The sequence below is a fragment of the Peromyscus maniculatus genome, chromosome 5 (genome assembly GCF_049852395.1).
Source record: "Peromyscus maniculatus bairdii isolate BWxNUB_F1_BW_parent chromosome 5, HU_Pman_BW_mat_3.1, whole genome shotgun sequence".
Taxonomy (NCBI): Eukaryota; Metazoa; Chordata; class Mammalia; order Rodentia; family Cricetidae; genus Peromyscus; species Peromyscus maniculatus.
Genome location: NC_134856.1, coordinates 94,878,029 through 94,901,135, shown reverse-complemented (window position 1 = coordinate 94,901,135; position 23,107 = coordinate 94,878,029). Strand labels below are relative to the sequence as shown.

Genomic DNA, 23,107 nt, shown 5'->3' with positions numbered 1-23,107 from the left:
CAAGGGCAGGCAAGCCTGGCAACCTCAGTTCAATACCCAGAACCCAAAGTAGAAGGACAGAAGTAACTTATGTAGGCTGTCTTCTGACTTTCACACATGCCCTATCATATGTGTGTGTCTGAACATACACACCCCCAACACACACACACACACACACACACACACACACACACACACACACCATACACACATACTATAAATACTATGCACAACAATAATAATACTGATGATGAAGATAAATTTAAATTACTGCAGAAGAAGGTAGTACTATTTGCTTTCTTTCCCATGATGCCCTGAGAGGTCATCACAGAGCACTGGGGCGTATCTTGTCTTCAGAGCAGGTTTTAGCTCTTCACTTTTACCTGGGGACAAGTTGACACCTCCTGAGAGCTGTCCTCCTGAGCAGGAATCCAGCTTTGCCCATGACAGGTGTAGGCCCACAGGTTCTCACAAGCCTAAGTCTCTATTAATATGAATATTTACCCTTTCTTGTGTCATTGCAGATTGAACTCTATTGATGTGAAGTACCAGATGTGGAAACTTGGAGTTGTGTTCACAGACAACGTAAGCCTCCTTTACTCTCATTAGATGACTCCGTGGTATCTTGCAGATAAAGGGAGGTTATTTAAGGAAATTACTCAGATACTAATGCAGTTAATAAACATGCTGTTTGAGAGAGACCCAGGCACAGACACTTTAACCAGCCTATCTTGTATATTAATATAAGAAAAACTTGGAAATTTATATGGATTTCCATTTATGTTTCAGAGGAACCATGGTAGACTGCAAAGGTTTGTAGATGCTCAAACACACCTAAATAAAATTAAAAAGAAATATTTGTACTGGAAAGGAGTTGAGTGGAAGGAGGAGGAATATTGGTAGTGAAGAAATGGGTGGGCAGATGGAGAAACAAAAGAAACGAAGTATTTATAAAAATGCCATAATGAAATGTATTGCTTCATGTATGTTTTTTAAAACTAATACATTTTAAAAATATTTGTGCTCACTTTTCCTCCAAAATTAAGTACATTAAATCATTATGTTCTTATTCTTGATTTATCCTTATCAAAAAGCCCTTAGACACCAAATATATGGCCTGAGTTTATACTTAAATATGATTGAATATACTCATCCATTACCAAAGGCTGTCTCTGCACCTCACTGTTTAAGTTTAACACTGGCTTTTATAGTGAAGGTTCCATTTTCCTAGTCTCTAAAATCTGTGACAACAAGTAAATTCTCTTCTCTCCATCCCCACCCTTCCACTCAGTCATCAAAGGTACTTCTGAGAACTTCAAAACTTATGTCATAAGTACCTTTCAGAGCCACAGACTGTTAGCATACCACCTTGCAAGTACTTTCTCATATAATGGTGGAAAACTTCTCAATGGGCAGAAGCTGACCAACTCCTGCTTCAGCAGATATCTCCACTCAGGTAGCATGTACACTCTGGCTTGGGCACACAGGGGGCATTTCCATGCCACAGTCTTTGCATAACCCTCTTTTGCTCGAGTGAGTCTGACCTTAATATTTTCATTTCTGTGGAGTATCTTGTCATCCAGAGAAACTTGGATGTGGGTTAATCCTGCAGGTGCCTTGGAGAAGTCCGTTCAGACATCTTTCTGAGACCCCTTAGGCTGTCAGTCACTTGCAGCTTTATGGCTTCTGTTTGGCCAGTCACTTCTCACATGTTGTCAGGTCTTCAACAGTTTAGTTGGTCTCTGAAAAGCAATGAAGGTAATAATCAGATGAAATATGGGATTGCCAGTGACATTTCTTATCATGCAAAGAGAGTAACTTTTAGTATAAATGTGAATAAAGTACCAATGCTAGGACCTGCCCATTCTCCATCTGTCACTCAGGCTTAACAGGGTACCTCCATGTCAACCAGCACCACAGCCATGACTGGTTTGTCAGTCATTTGCATCTCCTTCCTCTTGTGTTCTCCATGTGTGTCCTTTTCCCGCAGGCTTTTCATCTCTTCCTAGCTTGTGACGTTACTCCTTCTTACGTGCTATGGCAAGTGTATCACTCTTAAACCCTTCCTGCTAAATCCTCAGGGTCTTTTTCAAATGCCATTTTTTCCCTCGCTTCAGACCCTTGTTGCTCATGAAATCCTGTATGACCCCAGACACTCCTTTTTTCTCCTTCTTGCAATAAGTTAAGATTAGAGTCAGGGCAACAGTTCTGTTCCTCTCCTGTGAGTGGATGTCATCCAGACACAGCATGTATAGGAGAAAATGCTCCAAGGAGCAGAAGCCATTGCTGGGCTTCTAGCCTGCATCTGCACCCCCCCCCCCCCCACCAGCACGGACGTTCTCACCCTAACACAAGTGATTATTTACATTAATTATAATTCAGGAACCTGGAGAGATGGCTCAGCAGCAGACCAGAGCACCCACTCTCTTGTAGAAGACCTGGGTTTGGTTCCCAGCTCTGACAATGGGCAGTTCAGACAACTTTCTCTAACTCCTGGTGAACTTATTTCCTCTTCTGACTTCTGAGAGCACTGCATTGTGTGCCCATACCTACAGAGAGAGAGAGAGAGAGAGAGAGAGAGAGAGAGAGAGAGAGAGAGAGAGAGAGAGAGAGAGAGAATTAAAAAGTAATGTTTTGGTTATGATTCAGGAGACTTCTCCAAGCAACAGCAGTTATGTAGTTTTGCAGTTAAGGTCACTACAGGTGTTAGTGAAATCAAGGAGTGCTTTGCTCTTGGGCTCACTTTAGTTCATGCAAAGTGCAATGCTGCCTTAATCAAATTCCTCAGGAACAATAGATTCTAAATAATAGATTTAACAAGTTTAGTGTGTAGATAAATGAAGAACAGAGGAGAAAAGGAGGAGTCAAAGTTGGAGGATTCTTGGTTTGACTGTAGACAAGGGTTCCCAAACAGAGACAGTCTTGTCCCTCAGTGACATCTGATGGCATTTTTATGATCATGGCTGGGTGTTCTTGAAATCTAATGGATCCTGAAGTCACAGGGCAGCCCAGATAGCAAGAAATTATTGGTGTAGAATAGCACTATGCTGAGGCTGAGAGACCCTGCTGTCAGGTCGTAGGATGATCATTTCTATTATTTGTGAGAAGATGAATAAGAAGAACTGGTGTAGTTAAAGGAAAAAGAAATTACACTGGGCCTTTCACAACAAACTAAGTAAAGGCAAAATGTGCAAAGATGGGATCCAGCTAATTAGACCTGAAGAATTAGTCTAGAAAGAAAAGGTGAGTGCAGTGGTTAGCGTGGAGTGAAACGGCCGTGGCTGTTACCAGTTCCTGTGAACTCTGGTGCCTGACACATCTACCCCTGTTTGCTCCAACAGTCCTTCCTGTACCTAGCCTGGTATATGACCATGTCTGTGCTGGGACACTATAACAACTTTTTTTTTGCTGCTCACCTCCTTGACATCGCGATGGGATTCAAGACCTTGAGAACCATCCTGTCTTCAGTCACCCACAATGGCAAACAGGTAAAAGGTCATCTTTCCCTTAAAGGAACTAAAAACAGCAAGATAAGAGCCTGCAAAAATAAATCCAGCCCTTAAGTGACAATATATGGCTTTAAAGACTTCTCATGGCTGCATAGTCTATGTCTTTTCTTTTATAAATTATGATTAGTAATTCCAAAGACTCTATAACCTGAGTTTAAGGATTGGCTTGATGGATTTGCTGTGTGTGTGATCTTGGACAAGTGAATTAATACTTGTCAATATCAAATCCATTTTTGGTAAAGTACAACCAGTGACAATACCTTGTCAGATTCTGTGAAGATTGAGAACATATCCAGCAGATCAGAACTATCTTCATGAGCACTGAGGAAACTAGTTCCTGTTTTGCTTATGAGACAATATTCATTCCATCTGATACTATGCTGTGCCAAAAACTGTTGCAGAATCCAGATGCATTAGTTGTATTGATAATAAGATGTGTTGCAGTTAAATTTAATAAGATAACCTCTACTTTTTAAATTAAATAAAATCTTAATGATACTTTATACTTGACAAGGGCATCCTGCCATGGGGAATAGCTAGTCTAGGTCCAGAAAACCTACTGACATCTGATGGAACTCAGCTCTTCATACTGGATCTCTCTATTACTGTGACTTGGTGCAAAGTATACATTTACTTTTTCATCTGTTGTTGAACGTGTCCAGTTGGTGGTAAAAATTCTGTGCTAATTATCTGAATTAACAGCCCTTCTAGCCCAATATATGTTATAATCAGTGTCCCTCCCACCATGGGAATCACATCCACTTTTACATTACCATAATCCCTTGTTTCCTAAAGTCCAGCAAGCAGCTCCGGCACATGTCACCTAAGGTTAGGAATAAAGTTGTCATACTCATGGCCATTCAAAGGCACCATGACAGAATCCCTGTGCACTCTGCTCACTTGCCAGTTGGTGGATTGTGACAGACAGAGCTCCCAGCACATTTCACAGCTGGAGAAATGGCACAGCAGGTGGGAGTACTTACTGCTCTTGCAGAGGACCCTGGTTCAGTTCCCAGCACCCATGTTGGGTGGCTCACAACTGCCTGGAACTCCAGTCCCAAGGGATCCCACACTGTCCTCTGTCTACTTCAGGCACTATACAAACATGATGCACATACCTAAAAGCAGGCAGACACACATACACATAAATAAATACTTGGCTCATAATGCAGGGGAATTATGTTATATCAGTTAGAAGATGGTTGCAAAGTGAGCAATAAAGCTGCTTTCTAATATCTACCAAATCAAGCTTAGCATAAAATATTTTGATGAGCTGATAAAGAAATGTGCAAATAAGCTTCACTTGTGAGCTAAGAAGGTGGAAATAATGAGGGTATGGATCGCATTGGCTTTTAGTAAGTCCAGGTGTGTCGGGAGAGTGTTTCCCTCCCACACAGCTGTCTGTTACAATGGTCATACATTCTGTATCCCTAACATATGCTAAATGTCACCTTGCTTTCAGCTCGTGTTAACTGTGGGCTTATTAGCTGTTGTTGTATACCTGTACACTGTTGTGGCATTCAATTTCTTCCGAAAATTCTATAATAAGAGTGAAGATGGTGATACACCAGACATGAAATGTGATGACATGCTGACGGTAAGCTCCTGAACTTGCAGTAAAAACTACCTGATACCTTCCATCTGAGTAACTGTGTATTTCCCCATCCCCAGAGCAGGAGAGGAGGCACCAGGCACAGTGGAATGTTGAGTGGCTTCTCAAACTATAGCATTTTCATTTTAGCAGCACATAAAGGACCATTGCTGTTGACTTCCCACCTGTGTTTGTTCAGCTTAGTAATTAGTAGACTTGTGAGAAATGTAGTTAGGATTGGGAGACATGCAATCATGTTAGCTCATTACTCATACACATCAGGACAGCAGGTAGAATGTTCTCCTGCTCTGAAGCCTTGGCTTTGGGCTTGCCTTACTGACTTTACCTGGAATTATTAAAATCCACACAATATATCTTAACAGAACTGATACTTTCGCTTTTATACTGAGTATCTTGTCTTAAAGGTCCTGGGCAAAATCAACAGATGTTTCAGCTTTCATATTGTTGTATGTAACTATTGTACAACCTGCTTCTCTGATGATGGTTATGTTTCTGGGATAAAATATCCTGGCCAAAAGTTACTTAGGGTAGAAAGAGTTTATTCTGGAGGCATAGAGTCCATCATGACAGGGAAAATGTGCGGCAGGAAGAGAAGTCATGAAGGCAGGAGCAGGAGGCCGACTGGCCACGTTTCATCCATACTCAAGAAACAAGAGAATAGCAAGTTGAAGTAGACAATATGACCATACAGCCCTACCCCCAGTGACATATTTCCTCCAGCAAGGCTCTGCCTTCTGAAGTTCTGTAACCTCCCTGAACAGCACCATCAACTGGAGACTAGGTGTTCAAACACATGAGCCTATGGGGAACATTTCATATGAAAATCACAAAAATGACTCTTCTAGAACACTTAGGTTTGGGAGGGGAAACTTAAGACAAATTAACTGTTGCTGACTGGGGAGAGCAAGGCCTTTCTGTGAGCCCTTCGCTGGGATACCTGCATGGTTGGGTGTGTGTGTGAGTGTCAAGGGGGCTGATAGAATGATTCTGAAATTCTCTCAGAAAGGAAATGTCCTGGAAGAGTGACAGGAACAAGGTACCGATACTGTGACGAATAACTGAAGTATTTCTGTACCTCCTTTGGAATAGATTAGAGTGACTTGGAACACATATAAATACCCACAGAAATTAAACTATGATAAAGTTGCTTTTTACAATCATAAAATGCAAAAAAAAATCAATGAATGGTATTGACTCCACGTACAATCCCCTGAGGGGTGGTAGAAGTGAAGACCAGTGTTTTGATTCAAGTGAGTAACAATTAGGACATGTTTGCATCCTTAAAATAATGACAAACCTTGAGAAAAGGATTTTCTACTAATGATATAAAACCTAGAAAACCGTGAAAGCCAAAAATTATTATTTTTGTGACTAATAAATATAAATCAAGTCTTATAGACAAATGATAAATTGGCCAAAATGTATTCAACATGATAAGGAAGAGACGATTTCCTTTACTGGCACAGTTCTCATCACACCCTTGAAAAGACAGAAGCCCAGGCCCGCAGTGGGGAGGGCACCTGCCTCCAAGCTTACAGCCACTCCGAGTTCAGTCCCCCAGGCCTGCATGGTGGAAAGAGAGATACCTGAATGGTGCCCTCTGACCTCCACTCCCATCCATGGCACCCCCCCCCCACATAATATACAAATAAAAAGTAATTTAAGTAATTTAAAAATGTTATAAGAAAGAAGGCAACACACAAAGGGTCAGTTATGTAGCCAGATAATGCACAGTGGCATTAATTCCTTTAGCTCATAAGTCTGAAACGATGTCCAACTATTACTGCAAAGAAAAAAATGTAGGCCAGAATAACAGAAAACCACAGTTCATTATTAAGAATATTAAAGCTTGCAATAACTCTAGTCAGTGGATTGATGGGGAAACTAGCACATTCCTCTTACTGAGAATGTGAATTTATACAACTTTAAAGAGATTGTCCGATATGTATCAAAGTCCATTAGTTATCAGTTAGTTGCTCTTATCACAAGGCCCTGTGTGACTCTGTTCAACCTGTAGCCACCCCACATGAGATGACATGGTTTTCACTCAATCTCCATACATGTTTCCATTGTTTCCCTTCATTTGTCTTAGGAGCACCACAGCCTCTCCTGATTGGGCTTGTTTAGCGGTGCAGGATGTGAATCCAGAAGGCAGAGAGATTTGTCTCCATTTTACTTTTGCCTTGGCACTGCCAAGATGCTCGAGAACAGCTTTAAGGTGTGAATTATGGATCATGGCCCACAGTGTCAGAGAGGTTAGCCAGTGGTGGTGATGAATGCATGGTGGAGCAGATCAGTTTGCATCTCAGTGGCTAGGAAGCAGAGAGCAGTGGATTCTGAAGGGCAAGATAGCCTGAAGGACCTGTCACCAGAAAGGCACCACCTCTTATTCTCACTATATCCCAGTAATGCCATCTATTATGTTCAGATCCATCCAAGGATTCCTTCATTCCTTCTATCAGAGCCCTGATGACCCACTTATCTCTGAAAATACCCTTGTGGATACTTACTAATATCTTAGGTGCGTCTTTATCCAACCAAGCTGACAAGCACGCTTAACCATCACAGTCTCATTTTAGGATAAGGAAGTGGGCTCTTTATTTCCCTAGAGCCTGGACATCATCAGTTTGACGGACTTCTGTGAGTCATTAGTAAGACCATTGGTGACTATCTGTGGTTTAGGCTTTTCTCTTTGCACATGAGCTTGAGGCTTTTATCTTGTTTGTGGCTGTGCTGAGCTTGGATGCTCTGTGAGGAGCTTGGATGCTCTTGAGGAAGGATCTCAGGTGTCTCCTTTCTGTAAGAGAAAACTGAGTCTTTCACTGTCATTAAATTTTAAATGTAAAGGTAATTTAAATTACTTAAGTTACTCTGTGGGTAGAGGGTTGTCCTCTTCAGGGACTTCAACCTTTGGCTGCTGTCATTTCCAGCAGGTGGCGCTGCAGCCAAAGTTTTACCACTCCCATGACTCACCCAGTAGTTTCTCCTTTCTTCCTAGACCACGGTGCTTTATTCTAGAATCTAATTAAACCAGCCCCGTCCTGATAGGCTTTGAACTGCCTCTTCAAGAATGTAGGAGGAAAAAGCAGAAAAAAAAAAGTGTACAGCCCATGGCAAAATGGTGATGGTAGCTGAGGAAATGGGGCGCAGAAGGACCTTTTGCCTGAAAGCATGGGCATCTCTAAGGGAAGCTCTGCAAACCTACAGGACCAGTGGACACCCCCCACCACCACCACCACCGCGCACCCAAATTTCTCAGATAATGAGGATAAGAGGCAGCTTGAAGAAGTTAGCTGCTCAGGCAGTTGTTGGAGATCACCTCAGAAAATTGACTGTTCTCACACATCTGACCTGACCTTTCCCTCAGGATCTCTGGCTCCTGCTTCCTGGTTCCCTCAAAAGACTCCTGCTCTCTCTGCCACACTTCCTTTGAGCATCCACAGACTTCCTCCCTCGACCTCCACCTCTGGCTCTTGCTCCTTCCCCACCGTTACATATTTATTATTTATTTTTTCAGACTCTCCGGAAGAAGTGTAGTTTTCTGTCCCCCAAAGTGCTTCTTCCACTTCCACCCTAACTAGGCTCAGTCTATGAAGAGAAACATGGAGAAAGGGGATTCTTGTTTCCAGTAATTTGACTACTGAGCCGCAGACACCAGTGGGTCTTCACATACCTCACCAATGAGGCCATTATGAGCTTATCTGGAAGGTCAAGAGTAGGAAAACCCCACTGAAGTCCCAAGGACAGCCCTGTCAGCTCATTAGCCAGGGCCAGAAAGCTGAGGTCATCACTGCCACCCCCTGTGGCCTCAGCTCCACATATGAAGACTCACATCAGAGAAGAGCATGGGACTTCATTTTCTCCATGGTAAAAATAAGCAATGTGTGTGGTATAAAGAATTTAAATAGAAAACAAGAGTATACAATGAAAAAAAATTTATCCTTTATTCAAAAAGGCACTGTGGACAATTTTAGCCACCAAGTTTCAAGGAATCAATGTAGTGTCCCAAAAGGAGATGTTGGTTTTGGTTTTGTTTTATTCAAGTGACTCTCTTTAACATTTCATATTTGGACACAGACGCAATAAATGCCACCAACAATCTGGACACCTGAGCCTTGAGGAGTCTAGGTGTGCAGATAGGCCTTAAACCAGCTCTCAGTAGAGGGCTTTCTTGACTTCTCTGCCATAAAGAGCATTTTCTAGGCTCCAGAAAAGTCCTGGGAGGTCCAGGTGGGTTTATAAGGTAGTGGGGATTCAGGGCAGCTGTCGTGATGTTTTTGGCTTATTGTATGTCTGGCTGAGAAAGTACCTTTATGGGTGTGATGGTTAAAATTGATTATTGACCTAACAGGATCACATGGTGATGGGATGGTGGGCATGTGAACCAAGTGCGAGCTGCAGAGAGGCTGTCCCCCTTTGCTGGGTAGGGAACAACTAAACAGACTAGAATGGGTTAGAGACACAGGGAGTTGAATAAGTTAGGCTATGTAGAGCAGACTAAGAAGGTCTAATTTTGGAAGGCCTGTAAACTTAAAGTATGTGTTTGGATGAGGATGGGGAAGGATACCACCTGGTGCAGAGGATGCTCAACAAAGACCTGGAGTTGGTGGTGGCAGTAGGGCTGTGAATATTGAAATAAGAACTTGTAAATGAGTGGGGCCCAGAGTACAGGTGTGAGGTGGGGAGCTGAAGTTATCTTGAATGAAGTTAAAAGTCTAGATGCTGTGAGCCAGGAACTCTCAACCTGGCTTGACTCTGTTCCCAGGGGACATTTGGCATCAAGAGCCACTTTTCTTTATTATTAGTACTATAGAGAAAGGCACTGTTAGCAGCGAGTCAGTGGAGGTAGAGGATTCTCCAAAAATCTAAAATGTACAGCATGGTCCCAATTACAAGAAATTACTCAATCTTCAAATGGCAGTGATGCTGAGGCCAAGTCCTGTTTCAAAGACACTCCTGTAAAACCTCTTTTCTGTTCATCATACTTTAGCAGATGTAGTAGGTGCTGACTGCCCTTTTGTTTTAATGAATGAGCTTCTCATTCCTCCCTATCTCCCCACACCATCTTTCTTCATTATCCTAGACACTAAGTAGAAAAGATCTCTGCATCCCATTCATGAATTCTCAGTAAGAGGAGAAGCCACAAAGTCTGCCTTGTTCTAGCTCCGTTTCTAAGATTCTATCTCCTCCTACACTAGGCTTTTACTTTCCTTTTCCATGTCTGTGCCATTGTGGAAATAACCAAATAATACAGCTTTATATAGTTCAAGGCCCTGTAATGTGATTGTAATACTGTGTCATCTCATGAGCTTCAGAGCCGAGGTGCTAATTAAGCTCTTCATTTTCCCAAGTGATGCAAAAGCTCTAAGCCTGGTGAACAGTGTGCAGTTTTGGTTAGGAGACAGCAGTGTGTAAGAGCCATATATTTACATCACAGGGAGAAGGATTAAAACGGAAAGACAACGCAGAGCACCAAGATCCTCTTCTCATTTAGAATGAGGGCCAGATACTAGAGAGAAAACCTCATGTCATTAGAATGTCAAGGAGGGTGGTGACCCTCACAAGCATCTCTGTCCTTGTCTTTCAGTGTTACATGTTCCACATGTATGTGGGCGTCCGTGCTGGGGGTGGCATTGGTGATGAAATTGAAGACCCAGCAGGAGATGAGTATGAGATCTACCGCATCATCTTTGACATCACGTTCTTCTTCTTTGTGATTGTCATCCTTTTGGCCATCATACAAGGTAAGCCATATCCAGCTGTGACTCCTGGGTGTGTTGACCTTAAGCCATCTGCTGCTGAAGCCAGAATGTAAGGTGGGCTGACAGTATCACATCTTTTCTGCCAAGGCCTAATGGAACTTTTTCATATAGTATTTCTCCTCATAAAATCTCTAGATGGAAAATAAAGAGGTATGTGTTGATACAGACAAACAGACAAACAAACAAGCATGGAAACACAAAAACCTCATAGCTTTTACCATAAAGGGAATAAGAGATAGTTTATTCTTGGGCTAAGTTTGAGTGATCAGTCATGGCCTGGGAAAACAGACTTAGGTTACCCCAAATTCTATGTTCAAACATAGAAGCAGATTCATAAAACTTTATAGTTTTACAGAATAGAAAAAGGAGTCATCAGTCAAGACAATTTTCAAAGACACCAGTGAGGACCTCAGAGAAGCAGTTACAGCAAGATCGGGAAAGTATTTCTGTAGGCCTCAGATGCTTCCTGGTGACATTCTTAGCTTTTGGGTAGGTGGAAGCTAGAGGTCTGCTAAGCTTACAGATGCTAAGGGTTTTAATCTATTAACTGCAGAATGTTAGTTCCTACACAGAAGTGGGCAAGAAATGGGCTATTCAGGAGGTTAAAGCTAGTCCAAGATAAGGTAATTAGCCTGGACGGGCAGCATCCCACCCTCTCTCCATCACTGCAGTTCTGATCAGCCAGTCTCTCCATACACAGCTTCTTTCCAGGAGTTCTCATCCTCATGTGGGTCCCTGGGATGTAGTGTGATGGGAATACTTTTCCCATGGGTTCTCTCTCTCTCTCTCTCTCTCTCTCTCTCTCTCTCTCTCTCTCTCTCTCTCTCTCTCTCCCTCCCTCCCTCCCTCCCTCCCTCCCTCCCTCCCGTGTGTGTGTGTGTGTGTGTGTGTGTGTGTGTGTGTATGGCAGGCACACTCACATGCATGTTAAAGACAGAGGTCAATTTCAGGAATCTTCTACTCTTTTTTTTCTTTTTTTTTCTTTTCTTTTCTTTTCTTTTCTTTTCTTTTCTTTTCTTTTCTTTTCTTTTCTTTCTTTCTTTTTTTTTCCCTTGAGTCTTTTTCCCTGAGTCTTTCACTGGAATCTGTGGCTCTCCAATTAGGCTAGGCTGGTCAGTGAGCTCTAGGGACTTGTCTCTGCCTTTTGTGGGATTACTCCACCAAGTGCTGGGATTACAAACTCTACCATCTCCAGCTTTTGCCCTCTAAGAATCACAAGTACGCTTTACTGACCGAGCTATCTTCTCAGCCTGTTTGATTTCTACTTGTGAAAAAAATATTCCACAGGGGTTGGCTCCTAGTCCTGCTACATGACCAGCTTTGAAAATTTGAAGGGGCTTGAACCATTCGTCCTAAAGCAGTAACTCGGCTTATGCAACTCTCTAAGTTCTACAGTTGTGGAGAACTTTCAAACAAGGGCATCAGTTCAAGTCTCCTCTACAGTACTGGTACCTGATTAGCTCATCATGCACAATCATGTCACTGTCATTGGTGACTGCCTACTATGTGCCAGTTATGACTAGTAACTCATGTTACCCTTCCCTGATATCATGAGGGTTATGTCATGTCAACACTTAGAATTTACGTGGGAACTAACTAGTCTATGGGAAGTCTCAGTATCTTGGCCAAAGTGTGTAGCTGTCCAGAATGGGATTGGGACCCATAGCCAGTCTGAGAAGATTGGGTTCAGAATCTTTCCCTGAAACCACAGAGCAGTGTCAACCACTAGTTTTTCCTCTTCCTCTGACTAACTTGTGGTGAGATCCCTTTCTCTCAGAAAGCCACTCTTGCTTTTTTGTTTGTTTGTTTCTTAGTTAACACATTCATCCCAGCTCAAATTAAATGTTTGATCCTTTATGATCCACATTATCCTTTATGATCCACAGGTGTGACATGATACTGGTACATAGATAAGTATAAAGGGTCCATAATACATAGGCAATGTCTTTATAGAAGGCAACATTATTGTTTTATAGGAAGGAAAAGTTGGGGCTAGAGAGATGACTCAGCAGTTAAGAGCACTTGCTGCTCTTCTAGAGGATTGAAATTGAGTTCTTGGTGCCATGTAGGGCACCTCACAGCTGTCTGCAACTACAGCTCCATGGAATCCTGCACCCTCTTCTGGGCTCTGCAGATACCTGCACACATGTGCACATATACACTCATAGACATACTCGCATACATATAAGAAAAATAAGCCAGTTTTTAAGAAGCAAGAAAAGTCAAAACATTTGGAAGTAGCAGTTGGGAAGTCACAGAACAGAAATGAGGCAAAAATGTAACAATTCCACTTATTAAACATTCATTCACATTTAATAAAATTATGAGGGGTTATGAGGTTGATACATATTTCTCGGTCCATACAATAATGTTTTATTTGATTATCTTTTTGTGGGGCTTTCTGTATTTTACAACCATAAATCTCAGCTACCCCTTTTACCCTGCACTAAGTAATCATATAGCTTGTGTACATGCCAAGTTAATTAGTATTGTTTTTTTCTAGTCTGTCACTTCATTTTAAAATACTTTTCCAGTGCGTATCAGGTCAAGTCACTGTGTGTTCCATTCTCAGAGAATGTCACTTCCCTAATAAGAAGCAGCCAGTGTGACCTCATGTTTCTACCATGTTCTAAGTGTTTCCTAATGTGGCTGTATTCTCATTTTCTTAGGAAGGAATAAACAAGGAGTTATGAGTTGAATGATTGCTCATAGTTGATGGGGATCACATAACTTCTCTTTTCAACACTAGGTTTGATCATCGATGCTTTTGGAGAACTCAGAGACCAACAGGAGCAAGTCAAGGAAGACATGGAGGTGAGGCATTTGTGGCTTGGTTGTGGTGGTGCTGTGGGTGATGCCCTAGTTCCTCAGGGTTCACTGAATTCACTTGAAGCTGCACATAATCACTGTAATGCTAAAATCCTGGCTTGAAGGGAGGTTCTGCTTCACTTTGGCTCCTGGTATGGGCCTTCAGTCCTAAGCATTGACCACCCACCTGGCACCATGTATAAAGACAAATCCAGAGTAGAGCAATGCAGAAAGATGAAGGAGGCTATTCCTAACAGTTTATTTAATAACTGGACCAGCAATTGACCAAGGAAGGACTTTTTCCAAATCACTGATGAAACACCTCATAATTGGTCTAAGATTTGTACCTCTTTTGTTTGGGTAGTGGACTTTGTTTGGATAGCTGGCAAGTTTTCAATTTCAGCTGAGAATACAGTTAATCCTGTTTAGCGAGTTACTCAGTGTCATGAACCAACTAACCACTAAGTCTAGATGTGTGCATGTGGGCTGCAGAAAAAAATGAAAGCCATCACTGATTAGCTATCATTGTCTTCCTGCTGGAACCCATATTACTTAGGAAAACCCCAAGATATAGTTATGATAGCAGTTAAATTTGTGCTCAGGGGCCATGGCACAATCCTCACAAAGTGATGCTTGGCATATATTGAGCAAGTCACATAGTGAACTTTCTTTCAACAATGTGTCATGTAGCATTTTTCTAAGGAGGTGTGAACAAAGGCTTGTTTATCTCAGATAGGGCACTGCGTCAGGCTAAAGAAATGATTCCAACCCAGTCTAACTTGGTGGACCAGTGAATGCACTGGGATTATTTACAGGAGCATGGGTGAGGGATTGCTTCAGGATTGTGGGTAAGGGGCTACCCACAGCAGCATTGGTGAGGGGGTTTTAAAGCAGCATGGTAGAGGGATTGCTCACAAGAGCATGAGTGACTTATAGCAGTGACATCTCTGAAAGACCCACCAAGATTGGATAATACCTTAGGACAGCTGCATCCCCAGAGCTCCCACCCACTTTACAGACAGCTGCCTCAGTCTCTCCCTGCTAACCAAACCTAAAGAAAGGACCTATTGAAAGGACCTGTAACTCTCTCAGCTTCCTGAGCCAGTCAAGTTTCCTGTGTCCAGTAAGTTCCTGGTAGGTTTCCTGAGCTTCCTGAATTGTGTGGGCAGTTCTTCCTCCAGGAGAGATTGGCAATATTGACAGGTAGCAGCTGCATAACCCAGTGGTCTGTGTGTTCATCCTGTGCCTTCTCTGACATCCTGCTGCCTCCTTTTGTCTTCTAGACCAAGTGCTTCATCTGTGGGATAGGCAATGACTACTTTGATACAGTGCCGCACGGCTTCGAAACACATACTCTACAGGAGCACAACCTGGCCAACTACCTGTGAGTGCCCCTCACGGGGTCTTCCCCTCCCCCAGGAGCCCATTCCCTCCCATCCCTGTAAATTCCAGAAGCAGGTAGTGGTCAGACTCCCACAGACTCCAACAGCCCTGGAGTAGGCAGACTTAAATGGTTAAGCCGTCTATATTCCAGTGAATGATACTGACTGAGGGATCTAGAATGGGAGTGGAGTGGCATGGAGCTTTGCAGGGAGGCCTGGCTGTGCTCCTGTTTCAAGCAGGAACCTTCCTGATGCAAGCCTAAGACCTGGATCCTCCCTCCTATTTTCCCTATTTTGGCATCCCCTCCCTTTTGAACACCTATAGGTCTCTCTGGACACTATAGAAAGTTCGGTTAAAAACTGGCCTTTGTTGTTTATATTGATAGCCATATGTCAGTGGTTTTTTGTTTTGTTTCGTACAGTCATACATATGTATGTATGTATGTATGTGTATATATATGTGCATGTAAGTATATATAGGTGTATTGTATATGCATGGGTGGAAAATGAAAATTTGGCTTTTTGGTGAGACTAGTCCAAACTACAGTTTATCAAAATATTATTTTTAGTTTCAGATCTAATTTTAATATCAGACAGACAAGATATCTCGAGTAACATTGTTGGGGGGAAGTGGTTGAACTATATATACTCAATTAAACTGATAAAAATATGGAATTTATGAAGCTAGTCTTCAATTAAAATGTGTCAGTGTTGATTTGAGCCTGACCAACAACAGGCTCAATGTACATCCAAGGGCCAGGCATGGTTGTACATGTCTTTAATCCTAGGACTGGGGGGGTGAGGGTAGAGATGGATGGAACTCTACTTACATAGTGATTTCCAAGCCAGCTAGGGCCACATAATGAGATGCCAGTCCTAAAACAAAGAAAAGTAACTCAGATATAAAATTGCGTGTAAGATTAGATAAGCCATCTCAGAGAATATGCTTATTTCTTTATGGTCCACTGTAATTCATTTTCAAAAACTGCCTTTACGGTGTTTTCTCTATTTCCATAATCCAATGCAACCCGGATATACTATGTAAGCATCTTTCTTGTTCATGCTGGCATTTCCATGTTGTCCATTCCTGACCAGTTTCTTTGTCTCTGTAGGTTTTTTCTGATGTATCTCATAAACAAGGATGAAACAGAACACACAGGACAGGTGGGTGAAAAGCAGTTATACACCATTTGCAAAATGAAACTGTAGAAGAGAGGTGGTAGATAATGTAACAGAATGAAGTTGTTCAGCACTCAGGGAAGAATTACTTTCAGGGGGCTAGAGAGATGGCCTAGCAGTGTAGGGTGCTTTCTGCTTTCTGGAAGACAGAGGTTCAGTTCCAGCACCCACATGGCAGCTGAAAGCCACTTGTAATCTCAGCTCCAGGGGACCCAGTGCCGTCTTCTGGCCTCCATGTGCACTGCACTCATGGGCACATAACCGCACAGACATACATATTTGATTTAAAAAGAAACATTTTCTTTAGATATTAATTATGGTATCTTGAGATAACATTCCTTTGTGAGAGATAACTAACAAAGAGATTGCCTCCTTTGAAACAATGAAATTCTAATTTCATATGTAAAAATAAGCTTTTAACTGAATTTAGTGGGTTTACTTATAAAACCCACCTCTTCTGCAAAAATTGCCTATCATGTGATCTATACTTTCAAGTGAACTTCTGCTTACAATATTATAATTGGAAAATTTTCAGTGTCTAAGATTTTCAGGAAATTTTGAAAATTGGAGATCCTTCTGGGATAATAGCTTAAACTTGAACATGGATAAAATTAATAATGATAGTAAATGATAACCCCATAGACTTTATAAATGTTTTATTATTATTATATTATTGTCAAGCTGAAGGTGTTTTTGTTTATTTGAAGATTACTTGTTTATTATTGAAGGTAATTTAAGTGGGGCTATCTGAGTGCAATTGGACATTTCCAGTTTTATGTGATATATCAAGAGAATTGGGTGTTATCATCTAGTCTGTCCTGTGTTATAGAATAGAGTTTGGAGACCAGGTTAACACACTGATTTCCTCTGTTGACAGGAATCTTATGTCTGGAAGATGTATCAAGAGAGGTGTTGGGAGTTTTTCCCAGCAGGGGACTGTTTCCGGAAACAGTATGAAGACCAGTTAAATTAATATCATACCTGGATTGTCTCTGAAAACCAAAAGCAATCTCTCTCCCTCTCTCTGTCTCTCTGTCTCTCCCTCTCTGATCCCTTGGAACACCTGCTCATATTTTCCACTAGCCAGCATCCTGTGCTGAGAGCACTGATGCTCAGTCTCAAAGGACCTGACTGTTGTCCCCCAGCCTCATGTGTTTTCATTCAGAAATAAAGACTGAAGAACAATTCAAATCCACATTCAGACTAAACAGGAACCCTGGAAAGAAATCCATTGTGGACACTCTACCATACCACCCATGGACAGCTTCCCCCGAGGGTCATGGAGTCTCCAGGAGCTGCCAGACCTGCGCAGCCAAGCATGGCAGCCACACTCACCCGGGCTCTTTATTTCGCCATCCCAGAAGGAAGTGTCTGAGGGTCATAGAGCACTGTAGCACTTAACAGGTTACCATGGACACCAGTTGCAAAGGGAAATAGTGCCTTACTATAAGTGGGTTGAGCTATGCAGAAGATAATGTGCATGACAAACACCTTTATTTTCTTTATGTCAACCTTTTTTTTTTTTTAGCTAGGTTGGTTTTGTGATTTTGGTTTTATATTTTATTGTTTTCCTTTATTCTTTTCTTTGATCGGGGAGGGTAAGAAAAGCTGTTTGCACCTTTTTCAAAAGATGGGTGGTGTGTCTCAGGACAGAAGGAGGCTCTGCTCATTCAGCTACGTCACATTTACCCTCCCTACTTTGGTAAACACTCTGATGCAACGTGGCAACTTATGAAATCTTTGTATGAAAACAAAAAGACTGCAAAAAATACAACTTTAAAAAGAAATAATTCATTGCATGTTTATTATGCAAGTTTAAATGAGCAAAGAAAGCCTTTGGGGACAAGTTTATCACCACAGGAGAATGTCCACAATAGTTACATCCATAGTAACAAATGTCCGGAGTCAGTGTCATCCACCGACCGTTGAAGCCATCACCAACGTGACAGATGTCTTGGGTTTTCCCCTTTCTTTTGGCCACCTGTGATCAGTCGTTGGTTAAGGACGCCTTGTCGGGCCATCTTTTGATATCCAAGCTGAAGCAATATACACTCAGAGATTTCATTGGTTGTGTCATGAGACATAGGTGGCCATGTACATCGATTCATTTTATGTTTTCTTTTCTTCTCATTTTGAGTCCTTTTAAATGTAATGCTAAACTTTACAATTAAAAAGACAGGTTCAGAATGGAAGCGAGGTCATTCTGTGAACATTGGAGAACTTTTATTACAAGTCTGCTTGTTAATTTTAGAATTGTAAAATGGCTCTAATTAAACTATTTAACTAACTTCCTTGTCCTCCTTTCCTCTCTTTCCATTTCACTTCTACCAGGGAACCATAGAATCCCAAGCTTTTAGTTGAGTTGTGTGTAGGACAAACCCAGACACCACTGAGACCTTTCACAGTCAGACACATGTATTTGTAACTAGGGAGACTTGGGTCCACCAGGCACTCAGCCCCACACTTGTCCTTTCCATGTTATGGGATAATTCCATGACAGAATTCACTTTTCCCACTTTTAAAATTTCCATACATCTTTCACTTTAAAGAACTCTTCCTTGCTCAGGGAAGTGAATTTTTCAATAATAATAACAACCCACTTCATATCTTAATATGAAAGAGACATGAAACACAAAAGACACAATTAAACACACAGACACAAACTAAACACGTTCTAGGTGCCACGGACCACCAGGGTTATCAGTCACACATCCCCTGTTCTATTAGGCCTTATTATCACATGTCTGAGCGATAGAACCCGACTTTTGTGTTTGTCTTTCAGTATCACTTTTATTTAGGGGAAGGGATAAATCCAGCTGCACTGAAGAAATTCCTTCCAAGCTTTCTCAGAGCTAGGACCTTATGCCCTAAAGAGTCTGAATCAAATAGACGAGGTCAGCTCTCTAACACATCAAAGAGCAGCTAGCCCTGGGCCGTGACACATTGTAGAGGAAAGTGCACTGGAGAATAACTCATTACTCAAGACATACAGTCTGGGGGGTACTTCCAGGTCTTCTATTTATTATGTCTACACTGGAGTCACCATAAAGCAGCAGTGCAGGTAAGACACAAAGGAAATAAATTCATAGATTTGTCAAGGTCTTGTGCACTTCACTGACAGACAGCTCCTGGGAGGTAGTAGAAATACTAAGGAAAGACATTGGAATTGGGGAAATGAGACTTCCCTTAGCCAATGGGCTTTGCACACACATTGGTATTGGAAGAAAAGTAAAAATTCAGGTGGGTCACTTATGTGAGCCATGCTTGTCTATTCCTCATCATTGGCCAACAGAGCAGGACATCACTCTAAGGCCATCAAAGAGAAGATAGTAAAACCAGGAATGGTGGTGTATGCCTGCAATTTCAGCCCCAAGGGGGAAGCTTTGGGCCAGAAGTTAAAGATATCTTTAGGCTACATAGTGAATTCAAAGTCAACCTGTGATAGGTGAGACCCTGTCTGAGAAGCAAAGTGGAAGGAACTCAACCTTATCAGCATTATTTATCCTCTAAGAAAACATGTCAGGGAATCTCAAACAGCATGACTATACCTCTCCGACTCACCAGGCTGCCTGACTCAAGCTCAGGAAATGTGATGGTGTGAGGTATCTTTCTCTTCCATCATTGAATACCTGAATGAAGCCAATAATGGGAGAAAGGACTCTTTTGGCTCATGGTTTGAAGGTTACAGTTCATCAGGGCAGGGATATGGTGGCAATGGATCCACAATGTTGGAAACTGTTATATTGTTTGCTCATATTTCAGCCAGTCAGAAAGCAAAGGGATCAGCCCTGCCCCCTATGGCTCTATATCTGCCAGCTGGATCCATGTCCAAAAGGTTCCACAGCCTTTCAAAATTGCACCACCAGCTGTGGACCAGGTTTTCAAACAGGAGCCTGTGAAGGACAGTTTCAATTCAAAGCATGACAGTCATCCTAGAAATATTCTATCCCCCTCATTCACAGGAACATTATCATGGTCACTCTGGGTCCTGACACAAGCTTCAACACATATAGAAAGTCTTCAGTTCTTGTCTATGTTTTTTCTCCCTGAAAACAAATTTTCCTATGGTCCATAGAATAAGCTAAGCTTCATGGTTTTAGCTAAAGCTTTCCAAATACCCTTTGGTCACGTAGCTTACATGGCCCTTCTTAGATGTGCATCTGGCATGTTTTCAAGGGCAGGATAGTAGCTTTCTTGTTAGTCTCTGATAGCCTATATCAAGCAGAACAGTTTGAATAATTACAGGCTCCTTATGACCTTATAGACTTTAACAGGAAAGCAGAGAGTTGGGAATGTTTTGAATAAGCATCAGTGATGCTCACTAACACCCTACTTTTGTGAAAAGAGGATCCCCAGGGGAATCAATACATAACCAGCTTCAGAATGTATAGTTGAGCATATTCTTTATGAATAAAAAGACAAAGTCTGTTTTACTCTTGAGTAATAAGGGATGTCCATTAGAGTTTGTTTTGGTGTTGAGCCCATTTCTGTAGCAAATACTTAGTATTCATAACTATCAGTTATTTCACTGTTGAGGTAATACCATTCATCACAAATAACGTGATTTTAGTTCATATTTTCTTAGAAGTTTTGTATAACATTACTAAAGAAGATTTCAGAAGGTTAAACAATTTGTTAAGGTCAGGCCACAGAGGCATTTTCATAGCAAAGGGGAAACTAATACTTGGCTTCTTGCCCATGTCTCGGAGGAAAAATGTCCCCTCTACTACTGTGTCTAGTGTTTGGAAGCCTACAAATTAAACTGAGAAGTTAGAAGGACAGATAGATTTAAATTTTGGCTATGGCTTTATTTACTACTATCTTATGGCTTAAATTGCCCATTTCACAAGCTATGATAGATCCTGGTTGCTAATGCAGTAAGACAAGAAAAAATATAATTCATATAAACATTGGCATGAAAGAAAAATGAAAAATGTATAGATAAGATGTTTTATAAAATGTCAAAAAAGATTAAACAAAATAATCAACAAGGTGGTACAATAAAAAAATAGTTTCCTTTACAAATATGGCTGATATTAAAAACTATGAGGTGCTAAAAAAATTGTACATAAAACAAAGTGGAGAAAACTTGCATGAGAACCATAAGGTATTACTCAGTAATTCTACCTTATGAACCTGAGAGTTCACAGGAAAATGTGGGTCACTGCTGTAGAGGTATAAGCTCAGATACCCACGAGCTTTCTTAAAGGATTTGAATTTTAATATGCTGTTTCATAATCAACAAAAATTGTCCATACTGATTAGTTTTTATTACTTAGAACAAGAAAGGAAATAATTCCAGGAGCCTGGGGAGGCAACGGAGGAGAGGAGAATGAGAGAATGAACAAGAGAAAATGTACTCTGTCTGGATAGCACTGAGGCACCCAAGACAATGTTGTCAGGATGAAAGCAGGGAAGGGATGAATTAGGAAAAGGCAGCAAAGACTTACAGTACAAAAAGAGTCCAAGCCATTGTTGTTGACTTTGAAGATAAAAGAAGAGAGCCAGTAAATGTAGTGTCCAGATGACCTCTAGGATTAGTGAATGATCTTCACTGACAGCCAGAAAGGATAGAGAAACCTCTGTCTTACAGCTTGTGTGATTCAATGCATCATCCAACCCTTCACTGGTGTAGGGTCCCTGCCATGAGACTATGAAATCACAAATGAGTATTGCTTCAAGATATCAGATTTGTGGTACTTTGTTATTCTAGTAACAAAAAACTAATTTGAATAGAATAGCCTAACAGTACAGTGTCTGAGATGAAGTATACCTGAGACAAAGTTAATAGAAGTTTAGATTGCATGGGTGCACTTAAAAACATGGAGGGGAAAACACTACTCAAAACACACAGGGGAAAATAAAACAGCATGAAATGGAGAATTTTTTTTAAACACAAAGCATAAGAAAACAATCTCAATAGTTGCTGAAGCACTGGCTATATACAATTCTCTCTTGTGATTGAAACAAACATAGAAGTGAAGAAATGTTTTAGCCTTAAAAGAGTGTCTACAGAAGCCCAAAACTATGAAAATGCTCTATGCTGCGGAATACGCAATCCCCACCAACAGCAGGGACAAAACAACCTCCAATGCTGTCTACTGTAGCCTCTTGCACTTTATACTCAACAACCTGGGCAAAGAAATGAGCGACAATAAATAAGGGCATCCAAACTCTAAAGTAAAACTACATAGAGTAGACAGAGCCAATGGATATGTGTTTAGGTGGCACACATCTCTATACATATCTATAATTTTTAATGAATTTTTTCCTGATCCTACCAACCTGATATGACCGTGCAGAGGCCAGTCTCATTTCTCTACTTATCTGTAATTCCATTCCTAGTTGGAAACCTTCAACAAATTCACTACTTGGTCCCATACTCCTCATTATGTACCTTAGAGCCCATGGCCACATTGTCTTCTGCTTGAACATCCTCATCCCTGGGCTGTTATATCTCTGAGCTTCTAGGCCTCACTCAGCCATACAGAGACAGTTATTCCTGCCAGCATCACCACCTAGCTTAGTAACTATTTCCTCCCAGGGGTTTCTCACACCTTTCTCACACTTCTTATGAAGAGGCCCTCCTCAGTATTCTTGGATTTCTGTGCCCACTCTGGGGCTCTCCCACTGAGATTTATGCAACTGGACACTCAATTGATGGTTTTTAGGTTGCATTAGGAAAGGAGAAAGAGGAAGGGAGGAATGGATGGGGGAAAGTACGTTTGTTTTCTGACTAGCCCTTAAATTTTTGCTATGTTGATCAATATTGTTGAATCTTGATGGTCAACTTGATGGGATCTAGGGTCAACTAACAATGATGCCTCTGTATAGATCCTTATGAGCATTTCCAGGAAGGATTAACCTGTGAGTGAA

At 41.4% G+C, this 23,107-nt stretch overlaps 1 protein-coding gene across 2 annotated transcripts in view; it reads left to right on the top strand.

Moving 5' to 3' along the window:
* Ryr2 (ryanodine receptor 2) overlaps positions 1 to 18,519 on the top strand; it is a 581,527-nt gene extending 563,008 nt beyond the window's left edge. The window contains exons 94-101 of one of the 2 annotated variants that reach the window (XM_076572925.1): positions 504 to 564; positions 3,321 to 3,467; positions 4,951 to 5,085; positions 10,688 to 10,844; positions 13,612 to 13,676; positions 14,954 to 15,054; positions 16,165 to 16,216; positions 17,109 to 18,519. In XM_076572925.1, the coding sequence (XP_076429040.1) occupies positions 504 to 564; positions 3,321 to 3,467; positions 4,951 to 5,085; positions 10,688 to 10,844; positions 13,612 to 13,676; positions 14,954 to 15,054; positions 16,165 to 16,216; positions 17,109 to 17,204 (814 nt within the window). In that variant the 3' untranslated portion in view covers positions 17,205 to 18,519. The remainder of the gene's footprint in view (positions 1 to 503; positions 565 to 3,320; positions 3,468 to 4,950; positions 5,086 to 10,687; positions 10,845 to 13,611; positions 13,677 to 14,953; positions 15,055 to 16,164; positions 16,217 to 17,108) is intronic. The other variant, XM_076572926.1, reaches the window with a different exon arrangement.
* Positions 18,520 to 23,107: the final 4,588 nt, after the last annotated feature.